The sequence below is a fragment of the Ochlerotatus camptorhynchus genome, unplaced genomic scaffold, assembly GCF_037179485.1.
Source record: "Ochlerotatus camptorhynchus isolate MF236.1 unplaced genomic scaffold, CSIRO-AGI_Acam_v1.1 ptg000551l, whole genome shotgun sequence".
In the NCBI taxonomy this organism is placed as follows: Eukaryota; Metazoa; Arthropoda; class Insecta; order Diptera; family Culicidae; genus Ochlerotatus; species Ochlerotatus camptorhynchus.
In genome coordinates this window covers 1,441,562-1,464,557 of record NW_027041034.1, presented here as the reverse complement: position 1 = coordinate 1,464,557, position 22,996 = coordinate 1,441,562, and the positions used below count along the sequence as shown (strand labels likewise).

The 22,996-nt window shown below is 41.3% G+C and overlaps 1 protein-coding gene across 2 annotated transcripts in view; it reads left to right on the top strand.

The window, feature by feature from the left end:
• The window catches only part of LOC135713374 (calpain-11-like), a 187,886-nt gene that overhangs the window by 93,171 nt on the left and 71,719 nt on the right, over window positions 1-22,996 (top strand). Inside the window, exon 2 of one of the 2 annotated variants that reach the window (XM_065236480.1) lies at window positions 16,008-16,122. The exons of the other annotated variant lie outside the window; for it this stretch is intronic. Within the exon in view, the coding sequence (XP_065092552.1) occupies window positions 16,035-16,122 (88 nt within the window). The 5' untranslated portion in view covers window positions 16,008-16,034. The remainder of the gene's footprint in view (window positions 1-16,007; window positions 16,123-22,996) is intronic. 2 annotated transcript variants of the gene reach the window in all.

The following is a 22,996-nucleotide window of genomic DNA, read 5'->3' as shown; positions in this document are numbered from 1 at the left end:
TTCGGGTTCTTCTTGACTTCACGCATGATCTTGGTGACCGTTCTTGCATCTGTTTTGCGCTTCCTGTCTCTGACAGGGCGATCCACCACTGATTTGAACGTTTTAAGTTTCAGAAGAATGTTTCCAACCGCTGCCTTCGTGATACTGTACTTCCTAGCGACAACCCAGCGCGATTCACTGTTTTGCACATCACGAACCACCAATTTTCGGATACCTGCGTTCTTCATTTTTTCAACTTAATCAAATGCGATCACATTTAAAAATGCACCAGGTCGAGCCGTTTGCTTCAAAACATATCAAAATATCAAAACAACTGCTGTTCAAGTATTACCTAACGGTATAATTTATAACATTATTATCATAAGAAATTTTAGTTAAATGCCTCATTTTCTCGTGATAAATTTTAGTGAGATGATTTTCCCATCAAAATACCCTGCTTACGCTTATGTCATACATTTAGCCGCCAAGCGACGAACCTCCCCTTCACGCTTTGGAATGTCCGAATAATTCGAATCAACTTCATCAACCGATTCAAGGCCATCGTAAACGCCCAAGTGCAACGAAAATGAGACTCCGTGCCGCTACCTATTGTCCATCACTTCAGCTACTAAGGTGACCATAAATAACTCCGTCCCCGTCACGTCGGTCGTACAACCTGTTATTATTGTTCTGTCCAGTCGATGCACCTGAACTTGACACACACAGCAAAAAGTTAATGTTGATATCACATCAAAGTGGATGCACTTCAATCGTGTTAAAAATATGGTGTTCTTGTGGAAAATTGCCAAAAAGAACAAATTTAGCATTAATACAGTGCATGAACTGACATTACGCTGCTTTTACTGCATTTGTTTATTTTTGTGGCCATTAAAATTACACAAGATTCTCGACATGATCGAAGTTCATCCTCTTGGGTGTAATAATAAAATTTATTTTTTGCTGTGCACGTTACTGTCCGCCGAAAAAGCGTGTCTGCAAAAAAAAAAAACGAAGCGATGTCTTCATTCGTACCAACTGGAGATCCAACATCTAGTATAGGTATACTCGGGCAAGTCTGTTTGTCAGCCGGGGCGGAGTGGTTGATTGAGAAGCATGTTTCTTTATGTTGTACCTATCATTTTGGAATGGAGATCAACCAAACTTGACGCTTCGTTGCATGACAATAACGAGCGGCGAAGAAGCGGGGAATCGGGGAATGCACGATTTGCATTCCCATATTTATCGCTGCATCACACTTGCCAGCAGTGTTTTGCTGTCGCGGCCTCGTTAGCTGTTCACGCGTGTCAAAGCAATTACCGGTTCGATTGTTTTCCTTTTCTGTCTCCCTACTAGCACATGAATCAATAAAAGTAACACCGAAGATCAGGTATCTTGTAGATGCGTCTGTTGGCACTTCCCTCCGTCAGAGCTGCTTATCCAGCTCGTTGAAAGCAGCATGAGCCGTTCTTTTTCGTCAACTTGGTCGAGTTTCAAGACTCTCTCTGAAGTCCCAAGAAGACATTCCGATTCCGACATGAACTCAATATCCAGTGTATGTGTATGTTTTTATGTGTTTCGTCAACCGGGAAGAAACCCGTCTTCACCGCCACAACAAAATGCATTCAATGAAAAGCGAAACAACACAGCACAACAGAAATCACTCATCGTCAGCTACCGGGGAGTTAGCCGGTATTGTTCGGCATTATCTTCTCCTATCTTGATGCATTGCCGGCGCAGTGGGCACGCGTCGGCGCAAAGTAAACTGCAGCGGGAAAACCGGTTCCGTGAAAGGGAATCTCTTCGGTGTACACGAGCACACGTTGCTGACTCGTAAATTGATGTTGAAAGTCAGGTGCACCATCCAATACCTGCTCTAGTCCAGAAAATCGCATAAATACACTCGATCAAGTCCGGCTGTGTGAGCACGATCATGTTGGAACCCCATAATCATGCACAATCGAATGCTGGCTCGGATGCACAGGTGCGCTAACTAATAAAGCGAATCTAGTGCAGTAGCAACAACACTCTCCTCCGTCATAGGCAAGCAGTGACTGTCGGGATTTATTCGATCTAATAATCTTTCGAAAGTGGTAATTAATTCCGATCTGGAAGTAGATTTTACGCGTACAGGAATCCCCTGAATAGCATGGTGGGTGGTGCAGTCCACACACAGCTATTTATCGGCTGTCCTCCTACCAATTGAGTTGGCAATCATATACAACAATCAGTTCAATCGGTTGGAGGACAGCCGAGAAATAGCGGTTGGTGGACTGTACAACCTAAAATGCTATTCGGGTGCTTCCTGTACTTTAAGGGTAGTCGTTGCGAGCGTGTTGGCTGGGATGGATTGTTTTGGGTTAACGTGAAGCAGTAGTCATGCATTTTAAATATTCAGTTGGGTGAGATTCCCACTCTGCCATCCATTCCCGTTCTCTTCGCTCCCGAGTATGTCGTATTGTATGCAGGAAGATCGTGTAAGGTATGAGGTGTTGAATTTGTAACCAGTACGCACGCAATCGTACTTACTGACTTCTGTGAGTAAATAAATCAGCTTACTGCCTGCTGTAATGTGTTGTTTTTAGTGATTGTTTCATCGTAAATTAGAGCCACTGCACCGCTTGGTTGGAGGGCGGAGCATTTAACGGCTGACAGGTGGTCTGGTTTAGTTTCTATGGAAGAGGAAGCGATGCAAAACGGTTAGGTTGATTTTTAATTATATGTATGCTCAAAACCTTCAATAGTATCTTTGCTACTGAAACCATAAGTTTAAACATGTTTTAAACTTGGTATTGGTAGGAGGGAACGTACCATAATCAAGTAGTTAGAACCTTTATTAAAAATTCTACTTGGTGCATTCCATCAACATCGTGATATATCATACCGGTTGTATCTCCTGAAGTCACGGTACGAAAGGCCTCTAATAACTCTTCTAATATTGTACACACCGCATACCGTTGTATGCTGCGACTCTCATCCATGGATATCAGCAACTGTTTCTCATGTTCATAGGAAAAACAAATTTCCACATTCTTTCGAGTTCATACGGCACAAGGGGCCACAGTACCACCGATGGGAACATACTGACTGCACTACCCACTTCTCTGTCGGGTTCCACTTGGTAGTGGGTACCTTCCAGTTGGCATAGTTTATCGCGAAACAGGTGTGCACCCGGCAGTTGAGAATACGGTCATAAGATCGAGATCTGAGCGGAACAAAACTGGCGGAGGTTTGTTCTTACATTTGCCAGATCGTGTCGTAAATCAACGCTCAATTTCTCTCAGCCACACCGATCCTTACAATCGGTAAATGCAAAAGAAAAAAAATAAAAGAGTTCATAAATAACCTTTCCGATACACAGCCTAATACATGCTGCTACCTCCAACACCATACGGTACCGGTAAATTTGCATTCGTTCTTGCATGCTTTGCGAGACAGAATGGCGAAAGGTTAATCCAGAACAAGACCAGCAGCAAACACGAGAGAGCCCGCACATTCAAAGCAGTGCCTGCATTGATACTCACATGCTCAACGTCGACGCCAAGACTCGACGCCATTCAGGAACATGAGCAAATGGCGCGTAAATTAGAAATCAAATCGGGTAATCAACCATCGTGAAAAAATATAAATTTAGATTAAAAGGCGAAGTTCAAATAAATCGTTCTTGCGGAATGGACGGAATTGCCTTTCCCGCAATGATTGACGACGCGGCGGCGACTCACCAAGCAGATTGTCCATTTATGCCCGGGCGGGTTTTCGATAATAAATAAACTCGTTAATCAGTGTGTAATGGTTATTGTAAATGTTATTGCTGCTGGCTAACCAAATTCGGATGTAGAGCGAAAACCGTGCAGTGCACTTTGGTTGTGAACGTTTGACGTTTGAAGAGTAGATACGGTATGGTTCTTGTCTTGAATGGCGGTAAATTGCAATTTATGAATGAAATAAGCAAATCCCTTATTGAGACTAAATGAGACGATGTTTAATGTTTGGTTAACTTTTTTTGTATGAACCATTGTGGCATGTATAAAATCAAAGCATGCCAATAGTCGCATGTCAGTTCTAAATGTGAACTGAGGCAAAGTTTTAAAAAAATCAGGGAATTGATGTGCAATCCTAGCAGTGATTCCATAAGACTACAATTCCAATTCCAATTCCAATGCCATGGATTTTAGGAATTGAGCTTGTTAGTACGGATTTACGATTTTATTCCGTAAGGTGTTTTCGTGCAGATATTTTTTCTTATCTCACTTCGGAATAGTAGGCTCTGCCTTTGAACAAGTTTGACGTGCATTTTCTTTGCTGTGATTTTTTCGGGGAATCGATTTCGACATATTTTTAAAACACTATAAGAAACCAATCTGATGGTGATTTCTAAAGTTATTTAAGTATGGGGCTGTCTTTCCGTGACTCTCAGCAGATCCCGTGCCATGAAGTTTTTTCAGACCTTCAGAGGGCAGCAGCTCCGAAAACAAACTCCTCCAGTGAACCCCCGACGTTATTTCGTTTGCGATGGCGTCACGGAGAAGCGAAGCACAAGGGCTGATCCTGGGGACTCTTTAGTGATATTTCATATTAGCTGAACCTGATCTGGATGATAAAAATGTGAAAACTACAAAAAAGATAACAAATACAGGACTACAGGAAATTCTCCATTAAGAAAAGGAATCACTAGGAATCGGGATGTACTCAAAGAGAGGCAACATGTTAATTCTGTTGAAAAGTACCAGGTGGATATCATCCTAATTCAAGCAAGAAAGGTGGACCATGAAAGTACCAGTAGCACCATGCAATTTCATTCTGTTGACATTGCTCATAGATTCATTTGGTGAGTTCGTTCCTACTTATTAACACTTGTGATTATGATGGTCAACAGTGTTGAATGGTCACAAACAACTGCAGAATCTTGTGAGAGCTTACCATTTATTTAATTTAAATATTTGTACAGTAGTCGTTTGTTTTAGGCACGGTTCGATTTTAGCAACAAAATCACAAAACCGTTCGCTTTTGGCACGGGGTTTAATTTTAGCAACGAGCCAAGATTGAACGGAATTTGAAAATAGTGTGCGTTTTTTTCTTCTTATTATTATTATAGTCACTTTAACACGTTTGGGTCATTTGTGACCGGGGGTGAGATTTGAACTCGTGACTTTGGCGTGAGAGGTATGGATGTTAACCACTACGCTAAAGTCGCCCCCAAAAAATAGTGTGTTTTTGCTGCTTGTGATTAAAACTTTTAATAAAAGATTTATTATTAGTAACGTCTATGTCATGGCGATGCCTCGCAGTGGTCCCAAGTCAACAAAATCATAAATTGAATTTAAAAATAAGACCGTTAGATTTTGGCAACACTAAATTTTCAGGCTTGCTGCCAAAATTGAACGGGGACAATTTAACTGCAAAGGAATAGGTGGATTAAAAGCTTGTTAATAAACGTTTTAAATCTTGTACGCGAAAACCCAACCCTCTTACCCCACATCCCAGTGATTTCTCGTGCAGAGGATTTCTCGGATTTTCATAAGTGCAGAGGATTTCTCGACTTCCATCAAAGCGAGTGTCAGGTCAACACATTTCTACCCATTCCTTTCTTGACCTGCGTTAAGGCGCGGCCAGCGCTGCTATTGCTTAGTTTGAGATCACCAGTTTTTATACATTGAGAATGATTGCTAGTCCCAAGCATCAGGATTTTCCAGTAATCAAAGGATCACATTTTAGTCCTTGTTACTTTTTATGACTTGATAATAGTGACAAGACTCGGGTAGTGACCACCGCGCCGTTCTGCATTTCTATATTGTACCTATATTTCAAATCAAAATATTGTTTATGTTCATAGATTTCACATAATCCTTTTCCCTTTGTCCTTCTCCTTTTCTTTTCCCTCTATTATTTTCAGAAAGCGAGTAATGGCGCTATAGCCATAAGTCATAAAAGGCTAGGACAAGAGTTAGTGCTCATGCCCCAAATGTCAGAAGAAAATGGAGCATCACTTAACCTTTCTAGCTTTGATGCTTCAAACGACCAACCAATCATATAATTACCAAAATCGTTTCATCCATTTATTGGATTCTGAAGCATCGTGTTTAAATCTTCGATTTAAACAGGCCCAATGTTTTCGGAATCATCTTGTCCATTAAATGCTGCACAGTAGGCCTGACCGTTTTGATATGTGTGACGCGTCTTCGATGTGAAAAATATATCAAATAGACAAGAAAAATGATGTAGGTATATATATAATTTTCCAGGATGCTTTCAAGAACTGGCTGTGTTGGCGTTAGATTAGATTAGATTAGATTAGATTAGAGATATTTTTTTCTTATCTCACTTCGCTCATTCAAGACCGAAAATCTCAAGAATCACGAGGCTTATAGATCTGTTATTCCCTGGAAGAGTTCGAGTGCGACGAAATTAAACAGCGGTATCGTCTAAAGCCTTATTAAAAAAAAATAAGCAGTCTAATATGATTACCTTATCAATCAGGCTAAGGCCTCGTTGTCCTCTGCTGTCCAAAGAAGTCGTCTCCACTCTACTCGATCCATGGCCACACGTCACAAGCCTCGTAGTCTGCGAAGGGTACAAAGGGATGAAGTTCGTCATAGATTAACAGACCAAATTTTTACGTTACGGCAGATTCTCCGAAATTGTCGTGAATATCAAGTCCCTACGCAGCACCTATTTATCGATTTTTTTTTGACCTTGAAGAGCTATGGTAGATTATGGAAAATTGTTCTCCAGAATGCCTTTCAAACTTACATTTGAACAATATTTGATTTATAAAGTTCACTGAATATATCGTCATATTTCCTAGAGAATGGTACACGAAACTCTGTATATTTATTTGATGTGGTTCGGTGTTTCAGAGTGCGTTGCGGTGAATTCTGAAGCACGTCGATCTTTGAGTTCCGATGAATTTTTGGGGTCGGAGTCGGGTTTTATGTATTTAAGGGTGATTGAAGCCGGGTTCAGGTAAAGGCTCTGATGAACTTTGGCAATTCAAAAATAATAGATTCACATGTCTTGAGGCCTTTGAAGATAGTCCAATAATTGTATTGAGTCAAATTAGCAGAGCTTACGTGGTTGTTTAGATTCGTTGGCTTGCTCACATAGAGGAGTTGGGCTACAAAATGGTGAGTTGACAACCTGGAAGGAGCGGAATACCTAGCCCTGGTCCTCACAAGTTCCTACTTCACGCCTCCTCGAGTCATATGATAACAAAAGACTACCAGCTGAAACATGGACACAGCTGGTTGGCGTAGCCAGGGTAATGTTGCCAGTCCGGCAATAGCAAAGTGAAGAGGTGCGACGCGAACACTGGCGCGGTAACCATAGTACGGTGATAGAGGAAATGCTTCACCAAACCTGAGCGTCTGCTCACCATGGAGGTGCGGCTCAAAACGGCGTCTGTTCTCCATGTTAGGAGTGGCTGATCACCGTCCTAGTGCCAGCGTGGGACTCTAAACAGAGCTGTGCACGATGGTCCCCCGGCGAGACAGGGGGTTGCGGCAGGCCCAACAAGCCGCCCTGGAAAAAAAACAAAGTTGCAAATACCGAAGAAAGAAATAAGGATCGGAACAATCGGCACAGACCTACGCGACGAAATAAGGACTACGATTGGAAACTCGGAACATGGAACTGCAAATCGCTCGGCTTCCCGGGTTGCGATAGGTTAATCTATGACGAACTTCAACCACGCAACTTCGAAGTCGTAGCACTGCAGGAACTTTGCTGGACGGGACAAAAGGTATGGAAAAGCGGGCATCGAGCGGCTACTTTCTACCAGAGCTGTGGCACCACCAATGAGCTGGAAACCGGCTTTGTAGTGCTGGGTAAGATGCGCCAACGCGTGATTGGTTGGAAGCCGATCAACGCGATGATGTGCAAGTTGAGGATTAAGGGCCGTTTCTTCAACTACAGCATCATCAACGTGCACTGCCCACACGAAGGGAGACCCGACGACGAGAAAGAAGCGTTCTATGCGCAGCTGGAGCAGGTGTACGACGGCTGTTCGCAACGGGACGTCAAAATCGTCATCGGCGACATGAACGCTCAGGTAGGACGGGAGGCAATGTATAGACCGGCAATCGGGCCAAACAGCCTGCATGCCGTATCGAACGACAACGGCCAACGATGCGTGAACTTTGCAGCCTCCCGGGGTATGGTAGTTCGAAGTACCTTTTTCCCCCGCAAGGATATCCACAAAACCACCTGGAGATCACCTGACCAACACACAGAAAACTAAATCGATCACGTTCTAATCGACGGGAAATTCTTCTCCGACATTATCAACGTCCGCACGTACCGCAGTGCGAACATAGATTCGACACAACTAATTAGAGGCAGTATGCATGCGCTCAAAACTCTCGACGGTGCATAACACACGTCGAAGTCGAACGCCACGACCCAACATTGAGCAACTACGGGACACTGGAGTTGCCCAGGACTACGCGCAGCAGCTGGAAGTTGCACTACCCACGGAAGAGCAGCTTGGCGCATCTTCTCTTGAAGATGGCTGGAGAGACATCCGTTCAGCCATAGGTAGTACTGCTGCAGCGGCACTAGATACTGCAATCCCGGACCGAAGAAATGACTGGTTTGACGGCGAATGCAAACTGTTAGTAGAGGAGAAGAATGCAGCACGGGCGAGAATGCTGCAACACCGCACGAGATTGAATGTGGAGCGATACAGACAAGCGCGGAACAGACAAAACTCGGTTTTCCGAAGGAAGAAGCGTCAGCAGGAAGACCGAGATCGCGAGGCGATGGAAAATCTGTACCGCGTAAACGACACACGGCAGTTCTACGAGAAGCTAAATAGTTCGCGCAAAGGCTACGTGCTGCAAGCCGATATGTGCAAGGACTTGGACGGTAACCTTCTCACGAGTGTGAGGTGATTGAGAGGTGGAAGCAGTACTATGACGAGCACCTCAACGGTGAAGCAGCAGAAAACGAAGGTGGCACGGCAACAGACCTTGGAGCACGCGCAGAAGACGACAGGCTACCGGCCCCTGATCTTCAAGAAGTTGAGGAGGAGATCGGTCGGCTGAAGAACAACAAAGCAACTGGTGTAGATCAACTACCAAGTGAGCTATTGAAATACGGTGGTGAAGCACTGGCTAGAGCGCTGCACTGGGTAATTGCCAAGATTTGAGAGAAGGAGATATTACCGGAGGAGTGGATGGAAGGTGTCGTATGCCCAATCTACAAAAAGGGCGACAAGTTGGATTGCTGCAACTACCGCGCGACCACACTGCTGAGCGCCGCCTACAAGGTACTCTCCCAAATTCTATGCCGCTGTCTGTCACCATATGCAAGAGAGTTCGTGGGGCAATACCAGGCGGGATTCATGGGTGCCCGCGCTACCACGGACCAAATTTTCGCGATTCGGCAGGTTCTGCAGAAATGCCGCGAATACAACGTTCCCATACATCATTTGTTCATCGATTTCAAATCCGCATACGACACAATCGATTGAGATCAGCTATGGCAGATTATGCACGAGTACGGATTTCCGGATAAACTGACGCGATTGGTCAAGGCGACGATGGATCGAGTGATGTGCGTTGTTCGAGTATCGGGGACACTCTCGAGTCCCTTTGAATCTCGAAGGGGGTTACGGCAGGGTGATGGACTTTCGTGTCTGCTGTTCAACATCGCGTTAGAAGGTGTGATCAGAAGAGCTGGGATAGACACGAGTGGCACGATATTCAGGAAGTCCATCCAGCTCCTTGGTTTCGCCGATGACATTGACATTATGGCACGGAACTTTGAGATGATGGCGGAAACGTACATCAGACTGAAGGCTGAAGCTAGACGGATTGGACTTGCCATCAACGCATCAAAGACAAAATACATGAAAGCAAGAGGTTCTAGGGAAGACAATGTTAGCCTCCCACCCCGAGTTCAGATTGACGGTGACGAAATCGAGGTGGTCGATGAGTTCGTGTATTTTGGCTCACTGGTGACCGCCGAAAATGATACCAGCAGAGAAATTCAAAGACGCATTATGGCAGGGAATCGTGCCTACTTTGGACTCCGGAGGACGCTCCGGTCAAATAAAATTCGCCGTCGCACGAAGTTGACTGTCTACAAGACGCTGATTAGACCGGTGGTCCTTTACGGCCACGAGACCTGGACTATGCTCGTGGAGGACCAACGCGCCCTTGGTGTTTTCGAACGGAAGGTGTTGCGTACCATCTACGGTGGAGTGCAGATGGATGACGGAACGTGGAGGAGGCGAATGAACCACGAATTGCACCAGCTGCTGGGAGAACCATCCATCGTCCACATTGCAAAAATTGGGCGACTACGGTGGGCTGGGCACGTCGTAAGAATGCCGCACGACGACCCAGTGAAAATGGTTCTAGAAAGCGACCCAACAGGAACAAGAAGAAGAGGCGCGCAGCGGGCAAGGTGGATCGACCAAGTAGAAGGTGACCTGCGGACCCTTCGCAGACTACGAGGCTGGCGAACTGTGGCCATGGATCGAGTAGAGTGGAGACGACTTCTTCGGACAGCAGAGGACAACAAGGCCTTAGCCTGATTGGTAAGGTAAGGTACATAGAGGAGTATTTGTCCTAGTAGTTAGATGTATACATTATCCGTCATAAGTATGGAATCATGCAACATTATTGCAATATTCATGTTGAATACTGCAGCACCTCCAAAAAGTTTAGCATCAAGTAAATATTGTTGAACTTTCTAGAGTACCGTGCTTAGTTTTCTTCAGAACGATTAAGTTTATATCTTTAGAACATATGAATGCCGAAAGTTTTTGGAAATGTACAGAATCCACTCATAACAGTTTTGAATAACTTCAAAAAGTACTGAATCACTTCAGGAATGGTTGGAATCACTTTGAAAAGTGCTAAGAAGTTTTTAATTACTTTGGAGAGTACTGAATTACTTTAGGAATGTTCGGAATTACTTCGGAAAGTGCTGAATCACTGCGAAAAGGCTTGGAATATTTTCAGAAAGTACTGGATAGGTTTTTAAAAGTTTGGATTCACTTCGTAAATGACTGAAAAGTTCTGAATCACTTTGGAAGCAGCTCAATAACTTTTGAAAGTACTGAATCATTTAAGAAAAATCTAAAACCACTTTGGAAACGACTGAATCACTTCATATAAGTTCGAGAAGTGCTTTCATAATTTTCGGAGTGGTTTCAAACTTTTCTGAATAATAGAGTATTAATTGAACGATTTTTAGCTTTTCCAAAGTGATTTAAAATTTATTTGGCTGATGACAATATTTTCAATGTTATGCATGATGCATGAGTTCTCCAGAAGAATCCCAGGATAATTGCCCATTAGATCCGATTAGCTCGCCTCTTATTTTCATATTTCATATTGCGTTATGATTTACAGGAATGTACTGAATTTATATTAATACTGTTAATGGAACGAAATTCTCAATAATTGCAAGCTCTAATAATAAAGATCAGAATTAAAATTTATTGGAGACTATAGGATTATAGTATTTGCATAACACTGAATGTTAAATTTAAGGGATACGAAGATCTACAAAAAATGATATCTACCTAGTTTACTGAAGACCACATTCAAACAAATTCAAATTTGAGAAAGAAATTTCTCTTTCACGAGCTCAATCTCTCAACATGTCATGTATTTTGATGACATTCGATTTGTGATTTCCCTTTCACAGATTACAAAATAGAGTACCTGACACTACAAAACATGTCTGGTACCTCTTTATATGCATTTAGATTAACACATTTAGCATTAACTCTGCACAAGAGATACTTACGCCCCATTCATAAAAATCGGCGGGAAATCCTATGAGGGATGAGCTATTTTTTGTGCAGAATATGTAAAAATGGAGGGACTTCGAATATTAATCTAAATGCATACATGGAGGTACCAGCTATGTTTTGCACTATCCTCTGTGCACAATTATCGGAAAACAGATTGTGCGTAGTTTCCGATAGATGTCACCGCAAACAACAGCAGTGAAGCTTGACAAAATGATTGATATAATTTGAACCCAGGATAATTTTTGCAATTGTGTCAAGTCAGTGCCACCTACAGCTTGGTAAAACCGTGACTAATCAGACCAGGCTAACCGAACCAACAGCCCACGAATGCAATTTTCCATTCATTTCATTTAAGGTTGAAACTTAGAAAATTCGCTACATTGCCATGACATTTGCCGCCCGCACGGATTATTAAATTCTGCTTTATTGGTCTGTCCAAATTAAGCTTCGGATACCAATAACTCTTCCTTTAATTTAACCCTACCATTTAGCGCACCATTAATTTCATGCTTACAGATATGCCGATACAGAAAACAATTTTAAACCAGATTATCTTCCATTCAACATAGTGCTCTTTGAGCCACTCACAGCACCCATCTATGGCTATCGCAACGCCGGCCGCTGGTGAATGATATTCGCTAAATAGCCCCCTATTCCATTTAAGTTACCCATAATCGTTCGAGAGCAGGATTGGAATCCATCGAAGAATGTAATTGGATTTTTCCTATTCAATCTTTCTGAATGGGGAAACCGCCTACAAATATGGACCAGACATGCGTACGTCCGTGCGTGCCTAAATATGACAACCGATTGCAACTCGTTGGACGTGACCGCATTCGGTTTCACCAATCAATTTAAATTATCAATATCCTCTAATATAACTAATATAACCTATGTTTGAATTACGCAACGTTTGGCCCATTGTCGATTTAGATGTTGATTGCTACAATAATTATCAAACTCGTTGATTTTGAAGATTTAGTCGGTTATTCACAGATCGAAAACAACGAACACAAAATTCCATTCAAACAGACACTTCCCAAACACGTTCCCAAACTTTGGCTAGATTGAGTTTCGAAATCTCTATATTAATAAAAAAAATCATAAGTACCCCGGCCGCCGGTACCTATCAAAACGAGTTGATTTAGGAGCTGTGTTAAATCAACAAAAGTGGGACGTGGCTTTCGCCAAAAAAAAAACTTTCCTGATGGATATCTCGTAAACGCGTCCGACGACGTGAAACGAGTTCAATAGTTCGAATCATATACAGCCACCACCTCAGCAGAGGTATCGCGTTACAAACACCACCCGGTTAAAAAGTGATTGAAATTTTATTTTAATTGAATCATTAGCGGTAAGCAATGGGCCTCATTTGGTTGTGTTCCTCTCACTGATTACTTTTAATTTCATTATTTTAATTCAATCCAATTTGGCTCGATTTTCAAGAGTATGCTTTTCATCCATTTGAAGATCTACGCGGAGAGCATCGCCATCATGTAGAGAGCTTATGAGCACGAGCCACGGCTCGTGGACTCAACGTGGTGAGAGCCAGAGCACCAATGAATTGTACGTCTGTATCTGCCCACACGGGCATCAATTAAGATAAAGAGGCACTTTGCGTCGATTTTGAGCCACGGATCCGCGGAGGAGATTTGTTGGAATCTGTTTAGCCCACAAACGGCAACGATGAGTGTGCGTGCTGCTTACCAAGATCCGATTGATGAAATTGAGATGGGACTATATGTGAGATGATTAAGAGTCCTTGGTTTTATGGCATCTTGTATCGAAGGCGATTGGTATTGTTGATTTCGGGGGAGTTGAGATTGGGAGATTTTGAAAGTGAAATTGATTACCACTCGCGTCTTGACTAAGATTGTGTTCGAGATCAGTTTCGCTTTTGAATGCCTTCTTGAGGCAGTAGTTAAGATGGATTTTGAATGAATTAAATCTATTGATCGGTCATTGGATTTTATGCATAGTAATGGGACAGTAGAAAGCATGCTGCGCTGGTTTTTTCGTTTTCTTTTATGTATTTTGTATTTTTGAATGAGTTGAGTTCCAAAGTGATTATAAGAAGAATTTTCAGGGAATTATAGAGATAGTTCCAAGATAGTCCTGAGTTAAATTCCAAGATGATAGTAGATTGCAAAGGGGTTCGCTAGTGAATTTTATGGAAAAATCTAGTTAAATCTGAGAAGAATTCAAAGGAAATAACAATTCGAAGAAAAATTTCCAGAAAATCAAAACAACTCCAAAGAGAGTTTTTTTTTTCATTTGGTTTGTTTTCCGTCGATCTTGTTTTCCGTGCTGAGCACCAATGCTACCGACGCGCCAGGAAGGCAGCTCCACACCTGGACCCTACCTATCGACCCATCAAACTCATGAACCGGGGACCAACGGCTTTACTTCCCTTGCGAAGAAAGGCGTGATCAGAGATGTTATGCCTCAGAGCATCCCGGCGGCGCCGACTGGGATTAAACCCAGACCTGCTGGGGTGAGAGGTAATCACGCTTACCACTACACCACCGGCGCCGTTAAACAAAGAGAGCTCACAGAAATTCAAATGAAAAAAAAACAAAGAAATGCTGAGGAGAATTTCTGATAAATTTTCAAGGGACCACAATTTCAAGGGGATTTACAGGAGAATTATGATTAGAAATTCAAAGTAATTCTTAAGTAATTCTTAGAAGTTTTCTATGAACTGCTCTCAAAAAAATTTGAATTCCATAATCTTACGAAAATGTAATCATAACTTATCTGAAAAAAAAACCTTTCTGGATTTCGAGAATTTATGGGAGGGATCACAGGTGTTCAGTTTTCCCTATTTTCTCGGTTCAGTAAAGTTAATGTGAAGACATTCTTCTCAGTTTGAGGTGTCTTAATTAGTCATGACTATTCATGACTCAGGCAAAATCAGCAGTCATAGCTATTGGAAACAAAACACTCCAACTTCCATCGAATTTGGCATCCAGATGTCAATATTTTGACCACTACCAGTCAATCTGTCTTTTGCAGCCAGGCCTCAAGTGGAGTTTCAAACAATCGTTCGGCTCTATTGCTCACCTTTTCCGTTGCGCTTGTGCCCGTCCAATTTCCCATAATCGGCTATCGAGTGTGTGCGTTTAATTGATTAGTTGTTTCCTTTTGCGATCGATCCAACTTGGGTGAGAACAAACCACGCAAAAATGGGGATCTCGAGTGCAATATTTTTTTACCTGTTTCAAAAAGCAGTTTACTGCTTCACCATTAAAATACCAAACACGGTTCAGGTTCACATTCCTCCACGCGTCGTTTAAGGAGGAGGCACAGTTCACGTACACATATAGTGCGCTCAGGATAGCAAATCCAGGGAACTGCACACGATGATTAATCACAACGCAATGGTCGCGGTCGGTGGTGCTGGTGCAATTCTCGAACGCCAATTTCCCGCTCGTTCAACGCGCTTAAGACCGATCAGCTGGTGGTTGGGCGCTCTGCAGTTTAGGCATTCCGAAAGCGTTAATTAAATTGGTTCCGGAGGAGGTTTTGCCTGTACCAGTTTTAAGCATAAACCCACCGACAGAAAACTGCGAAACCAAAGGTGGGTACTGGGTCGAGTGTAGGGCGTGAAATAGGAAACCGTCCGAAATTAATGCAGAAAAAAACAGAACACACGTACTATTCTTGCATTAGTCACGTCGTTGGTCGCTGGCTGCGGACGTCAACGACGGCGGTGGCGGCCCTAAACGAAAGAGAAAAATGAAATGAATGTGATTTGCATTCGTGAAGCCCTAGTTCCCATTGCAAACGGAGTGCGGCGAATTCCGCTTCTGGGTTGGTTGGTAACTAGGATCAACCCGGTTTGGCTCGTTTTACTCGGGATGGGCGGCTCTGGTGAGCTTCAAAACGTGCCTTTTTCCACAGCTCCAGCGCCAGGGTTGGCGGGGTTATGTAACTAGGTAGATGTGGTCGCTTCTGGGCATGATGCGAATGGTGCGGTGGTGTGAACTCATCGACTTGTTTGGCATGAAGGGAGGGGGAGAGAGATTTGTGGGATGGGTCGTATACGGCATGGGAAGGATGCCTGGGAAGTTGGACCTCTTGACCTAGTGTGTGGTGTGAAACTTGATTGATTTATGCTACATGGTTTGAAAGATTGGGGCCATGGATCTGGTTGGAATGGATAATTGAATGCGGCGAGGTGGTGTTTGTGGGATCGGTGCATAAATGTAACTTGCCTAATTGGAATCAATTCTCATGAAAGTACATCATTCTACAATTGCAGGTTTTCAGTGAGATCCCGATATCGAAGATGGCATCCTCCGAGGAAGAATTGATCCGCGGGGATGTGTCTCCCTATACGATGAGCATTTTGTCTGACCGACGCAGCAGCAGCAAATGTATGCTTTGTAGTTTGCAATTTCGAATGATGGTTTTTATTTGGCAACTAATATCGATTCATTGAGTGTGTTTTTTGTTTGACTAACATTTATTTAACTCATATGCTTGCCTTTATTTTAATTATACAAGAAGAATCCGTTTGTATTGTGTACAATACAATGATAGTTTTTCAGTATACTAGAAAAATATTGTACATTGAAAAAATAATTTTAAGGGATGTACGTTCCGTCCAGAGTTGCAGCAACTCACTTCGAAATGTTTTTCGGAATTATGAAATCATTAGATGTTATAATGATATTTTGTATTTGTAACTTAGAAGTACAAAATATAGTTATAACTTTTAATAAATTAATAATTCCAAAAATCGTTGTTAAATACCATAGTAAGTGGGAGCAATCCTGCTTCCGTAAAAAAGAAATGCTTACAAAACTAGAGATACAGATAGTGCAAAAGCAGTCAAATTCCAAAAATCTCATATATATATAGTAATTCCCAATAATCTTTCAATATTTACCATTTTTTGCAAAGGTCCATATTTTGGGGTTATGAAACTCAATCTGGAGGGTGATTCCAAACTTTTTTCAAAATGAAGCACGCTATCGGAGACCTGTCTAATCCTGTTTTGACCTATCACAGAAATATCAGATGCCCTAGCAAATTTTGAGACATGAACACTTGCCCATGTTTTTGTTGGATCGTCGCGTCTAGGATCGTCAGAACCAGCAAATTCAAATATCTCAATTACCAAACTCAACCGTTGACAGCTGATGGACAAAACCTTCAGATTTTCTGGAGAGTAGACTTTGCCAGTTGCAGATGAAAGTTTCCGAAATATGTTGGATATTGCGGATGATTATGTTTGCCTTAGAATCTGAAAACTTGTATATCTCAAAATCTTGAAGATTTCTCTCTTTTTCTTTTTTTTTTCTTTGATTTGTTTTCCGTCGATCTTGTTTTCCGCACTGAGTACCAATTCTACTGACGCCAGGAAGGCAACTCCCACACCTGGAACCTGCTTATTGACCCATCAACTCATGGACCCGGGACCATCACCCCTTCCGAAAGAAGGGGTGATCAAAGATTTTATGCCTAAAAAAATCCCGGGGGCGCCGACTGGGATCGAACCCAGGCCTTTTGGGATAAGAGGCAATCACGCAAACCACTACACCACCGATACCGCTGAGATTTCTCCTTCTCATTGTTATTTTTTGAACTTTATCCAGTGCCCAACCTATTGAAAAAAAAAGTCTACGCTCCAGAAATTCAGACTTTTTCTTCACAGATTATCTTTGTAGCTATCTCAAGAATTTACATAGAATCATCTAGAGCATAACTGAACTTCACCTGTAAACTTCTCAAGTACTCTTTTAAGAACTCTTTAACAACTTTCCCAAAATTGCCTTGGAATTATATTCAAAAATCTCTTGAAATGCTCCCATAAGGTTTTTGATATTTTCTCTTGGATTTCTTTGGAATTTTCTCGTTATTTGCTTGAAACCATCCTCATTACACACTAAAAATTATTTTACCGAAATCTGTGAAATTTTACCGAAATCTCAACAGCTGAACGTTCGGTAAACAGTTCGGTGATTTTTCACAGCTTTCCTGTAATTTGTCAATTTGAATATCTGTGAAATCACAGAAAATCTGTAAAAAATAACCGAACTGTTTACCGAACGTTCAGCTGTTGAGATTTCGGTAAAATAATCTTAGTGTGTACAACATAAAATTCTCTTATTATTGCTAAATTACTTTACACTATTTTGTACTAGTGCTTTCTGAATATTTTTTTGTAAAATATCAGATTTCAAGAATTTCTAAAGAAAGAAAATACTTTGTAATGGCTGAAGCTAAATTTAATTTTCGAAGAATTTGATAGTGGGCAGAGATAAAATAAAATCACGTAGTGTCTGTTTTTATCATTTACCATCACATGCAAGGAGTATCGCTTCAACCCAGTGTCGATGAATTGCGTTTGTTTTGAACATCTTCGTAGTTACGAAACGAGCAAAATGAACAAATGAGTTTATTATACATCAACGAATACGCGTTTGTTGATATTCACCAGTGCTCGATTATCAAACCCAAAATTGTCAAAATCAGAAGTGATCCTCAAAAGCAAAATAATCAACGACATTTTGGGCAAAATGATTATTTTGAACATTGTCGACCACACTGCCTAAATCATCGATATTATCATCAGTTCAGCTTGAGGCAATAATTTGCCGTCGACTTATGTCTAAAAACCACGTTCTTCAGCGCTATATTTGTTTAAAATGAAAATAATCATTTTGCATTTGATCCTCAATATCATCCCGACCAAGATGAAGACGAATATCAATATTTACAACAACAGAGGCGATAATGAGAATCCAGCCACGAATGAAGAAAAACAAATGTTATTTTTGATACTCAGAGGTTGCCTAGATCAAGGGAATTTGTTTATATCAAAATTCAAATTCATGCAGGTAGTTAGTCTATCTGTTAAGGTTTTCTTCATTTTCAGCTAAATTGAGTGTAGAAGAAAGGATTTTTATCAGCACTGGTTGTCAATCCTTAAAATTCCATTGAATTTTTGATACAAAATTTAATTGTATTTTTTTTATAAATCAATTCATTTTTTCTTCAAATTGTGATGAAAATATCATTTGAATTCTCCTTATAATACCCATTAAAACCTACTAATTACTGCTTCTGTTATTCTCTTGGAATTTTCCTCAGCATTTCATAAGTAACCCTTGTCTTGGAATACTCCCAGAAGTTTGTTTTTTCCCTTTCTTAATTTGAATTCCTTTGAAATTTCTACGATATTCGTTTGACACATAGTTCACCTTAGAATTCTTATGGATCCATCTTCAGACTCAGATTCCCTTGGAGCTCATGTCAGAATTCATATGTTTTTCTTGTCAAAATTGTTATAATATTGTGATCAGAATGCAATAAATTTTAAACATTCTTTGAAATTCTTCATCTCTTCACAAAGCCCATGGATTTTTTTATCTGAATTATTTTGGAACACTCGTTGGATTTCCATAAGGTTAAATACTAGAGTGCCATATGAGTTCTTTTCAGAATACCCTTGAAATTATTCCAATATTCATACAAATTATCCAGATTATTCTCCTGAAAGCTCATCCCTGTCCATGAATCCAAGTTTGTTCACAAATGCTGATAGGCTCGTTTCAAATGTAACGCGAGAAGTAATAACTATTTGGCATCACTTTGGATTTTTTTTCAACTTTTTGATTTCCTTTGTCCTGTTGTTGTTGAACTAGCTGCTTCACATGATGAACGAAATCCCTCACGTATGACATGCGTACCCGAGCAAAGTCTGAGATCATATTGAAAGCTAAATTTTATGTAGTGATGTAGCTAATAATGATTATTCAGGTTGCTGTTATTTGGTAAAAATTTCAAAACTGAGAGCAAACAAATCTTTTTTTTTTTCCTTTGGTTTATTTTTTTCGTCGATCTTGTTTTCCGTGCTGAGCACCAATGCTACCGACGTGCCAGGAAGGCAGCTCCCACACCTGGACCCTACCTATCGACCCATCAACTCATGAACCGGGGACCAACGGCTTTACTTCCCATCCGAAGGAAGGCGTGATCATTGATGTTATGCCTCAGAACATCTCGGCGGCGCCGACTGGGATTGAATCCAGGCCTGCTGGGGTGAGAGGTAATCTCGCTTACCACTACACCACTGGCGCTGTTCAAACAAACAAATCTTCCTGTAACATCACATTGAAATCTAATGCCGCGGATACACTTGTATGACAAGCTCACAAGCTGACATTTGCTCTATAAAAATATGTCGTCGCGAGTTTGTTTTCATTGCCTTAGCAGAGCATCAAATTGAATACTTGTTTTGTTATAAACAGGAAAAATGTACATTAAATTGAGTTTTCAGTTTGCTCTTACTGATAGCAGAATTAGTTTTCAATGTGATGTTACAGGAAGATATTTTTGCTCTAAATTTTGATATTTTAACCCTTTAAAACGACCAGAACGACAGCAACATGAGTAATCATTATCAGTGAAATCACAACATCAAATTAAGTTTTCAATTTGATCTCAGACTTTGCTCGGGTATACTGCCTTTCCATGCGCATAATGGAAATCTTAGTTTTTTATTTTGACTTGAAATTGAGTGCTTTCACGAAATTGGTAGAACGTTTGCTGAATTTGAGCGTTTATTTTATTTCCACAAACTTCTCTCGTTGTTTACTTTCAACCGAAACGACAAAGCAACCGAGGTGCAGGCTATGAACAAAGCGAACCGAATCAATAGCTGCTATCGAATTTACATACGATCGTGTGATACACACCGAGTGGTACAAGAGCTGCTTGCAAGTCTTGATTCAACAACAGCTGTGAATAGCGGTACCGGTGGTGTAGTGGTAAGCATGATTGCCTCTCACCCAAAAGGCCTGGGTTCAATCCTAGTCGGCACCGGCCGGGATTATCTGAAGCCAGGGTTGCTTCCACTCACTTGCTATAACACAATGGTTTTCAAAATTATGAGATTATTAGATGATATAATTATATGCTGTACTTATAAGTAACATGAAAAGGGTTAAAGGATGTGTTTGACTCATAAAACCTGTCAATTCCGCTTTCAGAGCGTCACAATCGACGATCTTATTATTAGCGAGCGTTCACTCTGAGTGAGCGCTCACGAATCGTTAAATCGCTGATTGTGACGCACTGAAAGCAATATTGTCAGGTTTAATGTGTCAAACACATACTTTACGACTTCTTCTTGTAACTTACAAGTACTAATTATCATTATAATTTCATAATTCGGAACACAATTTTTATAGCAACTGAGTGGAAGTAACCCTGTCTGAAGCATAGAATCTCTGATCACGCCTTCCTTCGGAAGTAAAGTCGTTGGTCGCCGGTCCATGAGTTTATGGGTCGATAGGTAGGGTTCAAGTGGGAGAGAGCTGCCTCCCTGGCATCGGTAGCATTGGTACTCAGTACAAAAAACAAAATCGATGGAAAATATATATAGGAAAAAAAAACGACTTACATGAACTGAATTTTCGATGTTAATGTCAAGCTTTTTGAAACGGGTATAGCGTTATATAGACCTGTTTGGTGGTTTAAGACGTTTAGACCTTTTTAAAGTCGTTCCTGCGTATCTGTTTGCATCGATTTGGGTGATTGTAATGCAATTACGACCTTTTGTTCGAATATATTGACAATGTAAAATTTTCTTACTAAAGAATTTAGTTGTTTATAATTTAGGACTACCGCACTTATTTTTTCCTTGAACGCATTTGTTATCCATATGGTGCATTTAGAAAAGATGAACACAGATTTCATCAATCTCGCATTGGTTTTCCTTTCAACATCTCAGTTTACCAAATAAGATTGCATATTTCAGTCCCACGCAAGGCCAAGATGTGATAAATTTCAGTTTGCAAACAAGCCTCTCATAACTGATATAATTCAGCTAGAAAATTGATTATTTGATCCGCATAAGGTGGAGAAAACAACTGAATTATTCAAATCTACAAATCATATGCAATTGTCAAGAAATAGAGTCTGTCAACATATCCTTGCACATCGTTCACTTGACAAACTTGCATTAAATGCTGCAATAGAATGAACTGACTTCAATAGGTTCAACCCACGACAGACGAAAAAGTGCTTGTAACTCTGGACAGAAAACCCTATTAATGATAATCCACCACCGATCGACTCCTCAAAATACCAAGTTTGCACTAACTGTCAGAGAGTCAATCAATCTCCATCAAACTGCACCAGATTGTTCGAGTACGTTTTGGGTATGCTTGCCTCGCCTGTATCACCATCAGCATCGGTTTGCTAATCGTCGTGGTCCCATGTGGGAAAATGTCAATTTTATAACCATGTGCAAAATAGCTCGCCCGCCAGGTTGCCGATCCAACTAAAAAGGTTTGCACCGGGGAGAAAGACAAAGCGCCGGATAATAAATATGAATGAATCATGATTCATTTTGGTCCGTCGCACCCCGGCAAAGAAAAAAACCGCAACTCGCTGTTGCGCTGCAGGCCGGTAAGGTCGCTGATGGAGTTCAAACCACCGGAGATCGTGAGTAATAAAATTGTATCAATTTCTTAAGTTCATTAGAAGGAGCGCGAGAACACGCCGCTTTGCGGTGGGTGTAATGAATATCTGTCGGCAGGTAAGCGAGTAGCAATGATTTGGATAATTTTGCCTGTTGGACTTCAGCACTTTTCTTCGGCGGGCTTGCTCCTTTCGACGATGGAACGGGATAAACAATGTTGGTGGGAGTACTACACGGAAGCTGAACATTCGTTGGTGGTAATTTATAATTCAATTTCAAACTTATCTTTCAATCGCTTTTACTGATTGAAGTTATTCGAGTGAAACTCAGATTTTCAATAATGGAAGGTTCGTTGCTTAGTTCAAACCTTTTTTACAAAGACATAAATACAATTTCTCAATAACAGCCACCTCGATGTCAGTAACTGTAATCCTGAAATGTCTACCTTAATGACAGCGGTAATTCCAAACAAATTCAAACGCAATTTGACGTGATTCCGACGATTCACAACAACCTCAATCCCGGAAACCTAAAATCAGTTTGCAACCGCCAATTACACGCTGGCATGTCGCGCGTACTGATGCCCACCCACCCCACGTGAGTGAGTCTGTGTACATAGGCAATACATGTGACTGGATAGAAGCTGACGGCTCGAATTAGCATCGTGTCATCCTCCGCAAATCAAGTCATACGTCATACAAAATTACCGTTTCGTTACTGCGCTGTCAACCCTACACATTCGAAGTACCTGCAACGTACACACTCAGGCCATTGTGCACATGCCCTGTGACAACGATCTCGACATCGCCCGCAAC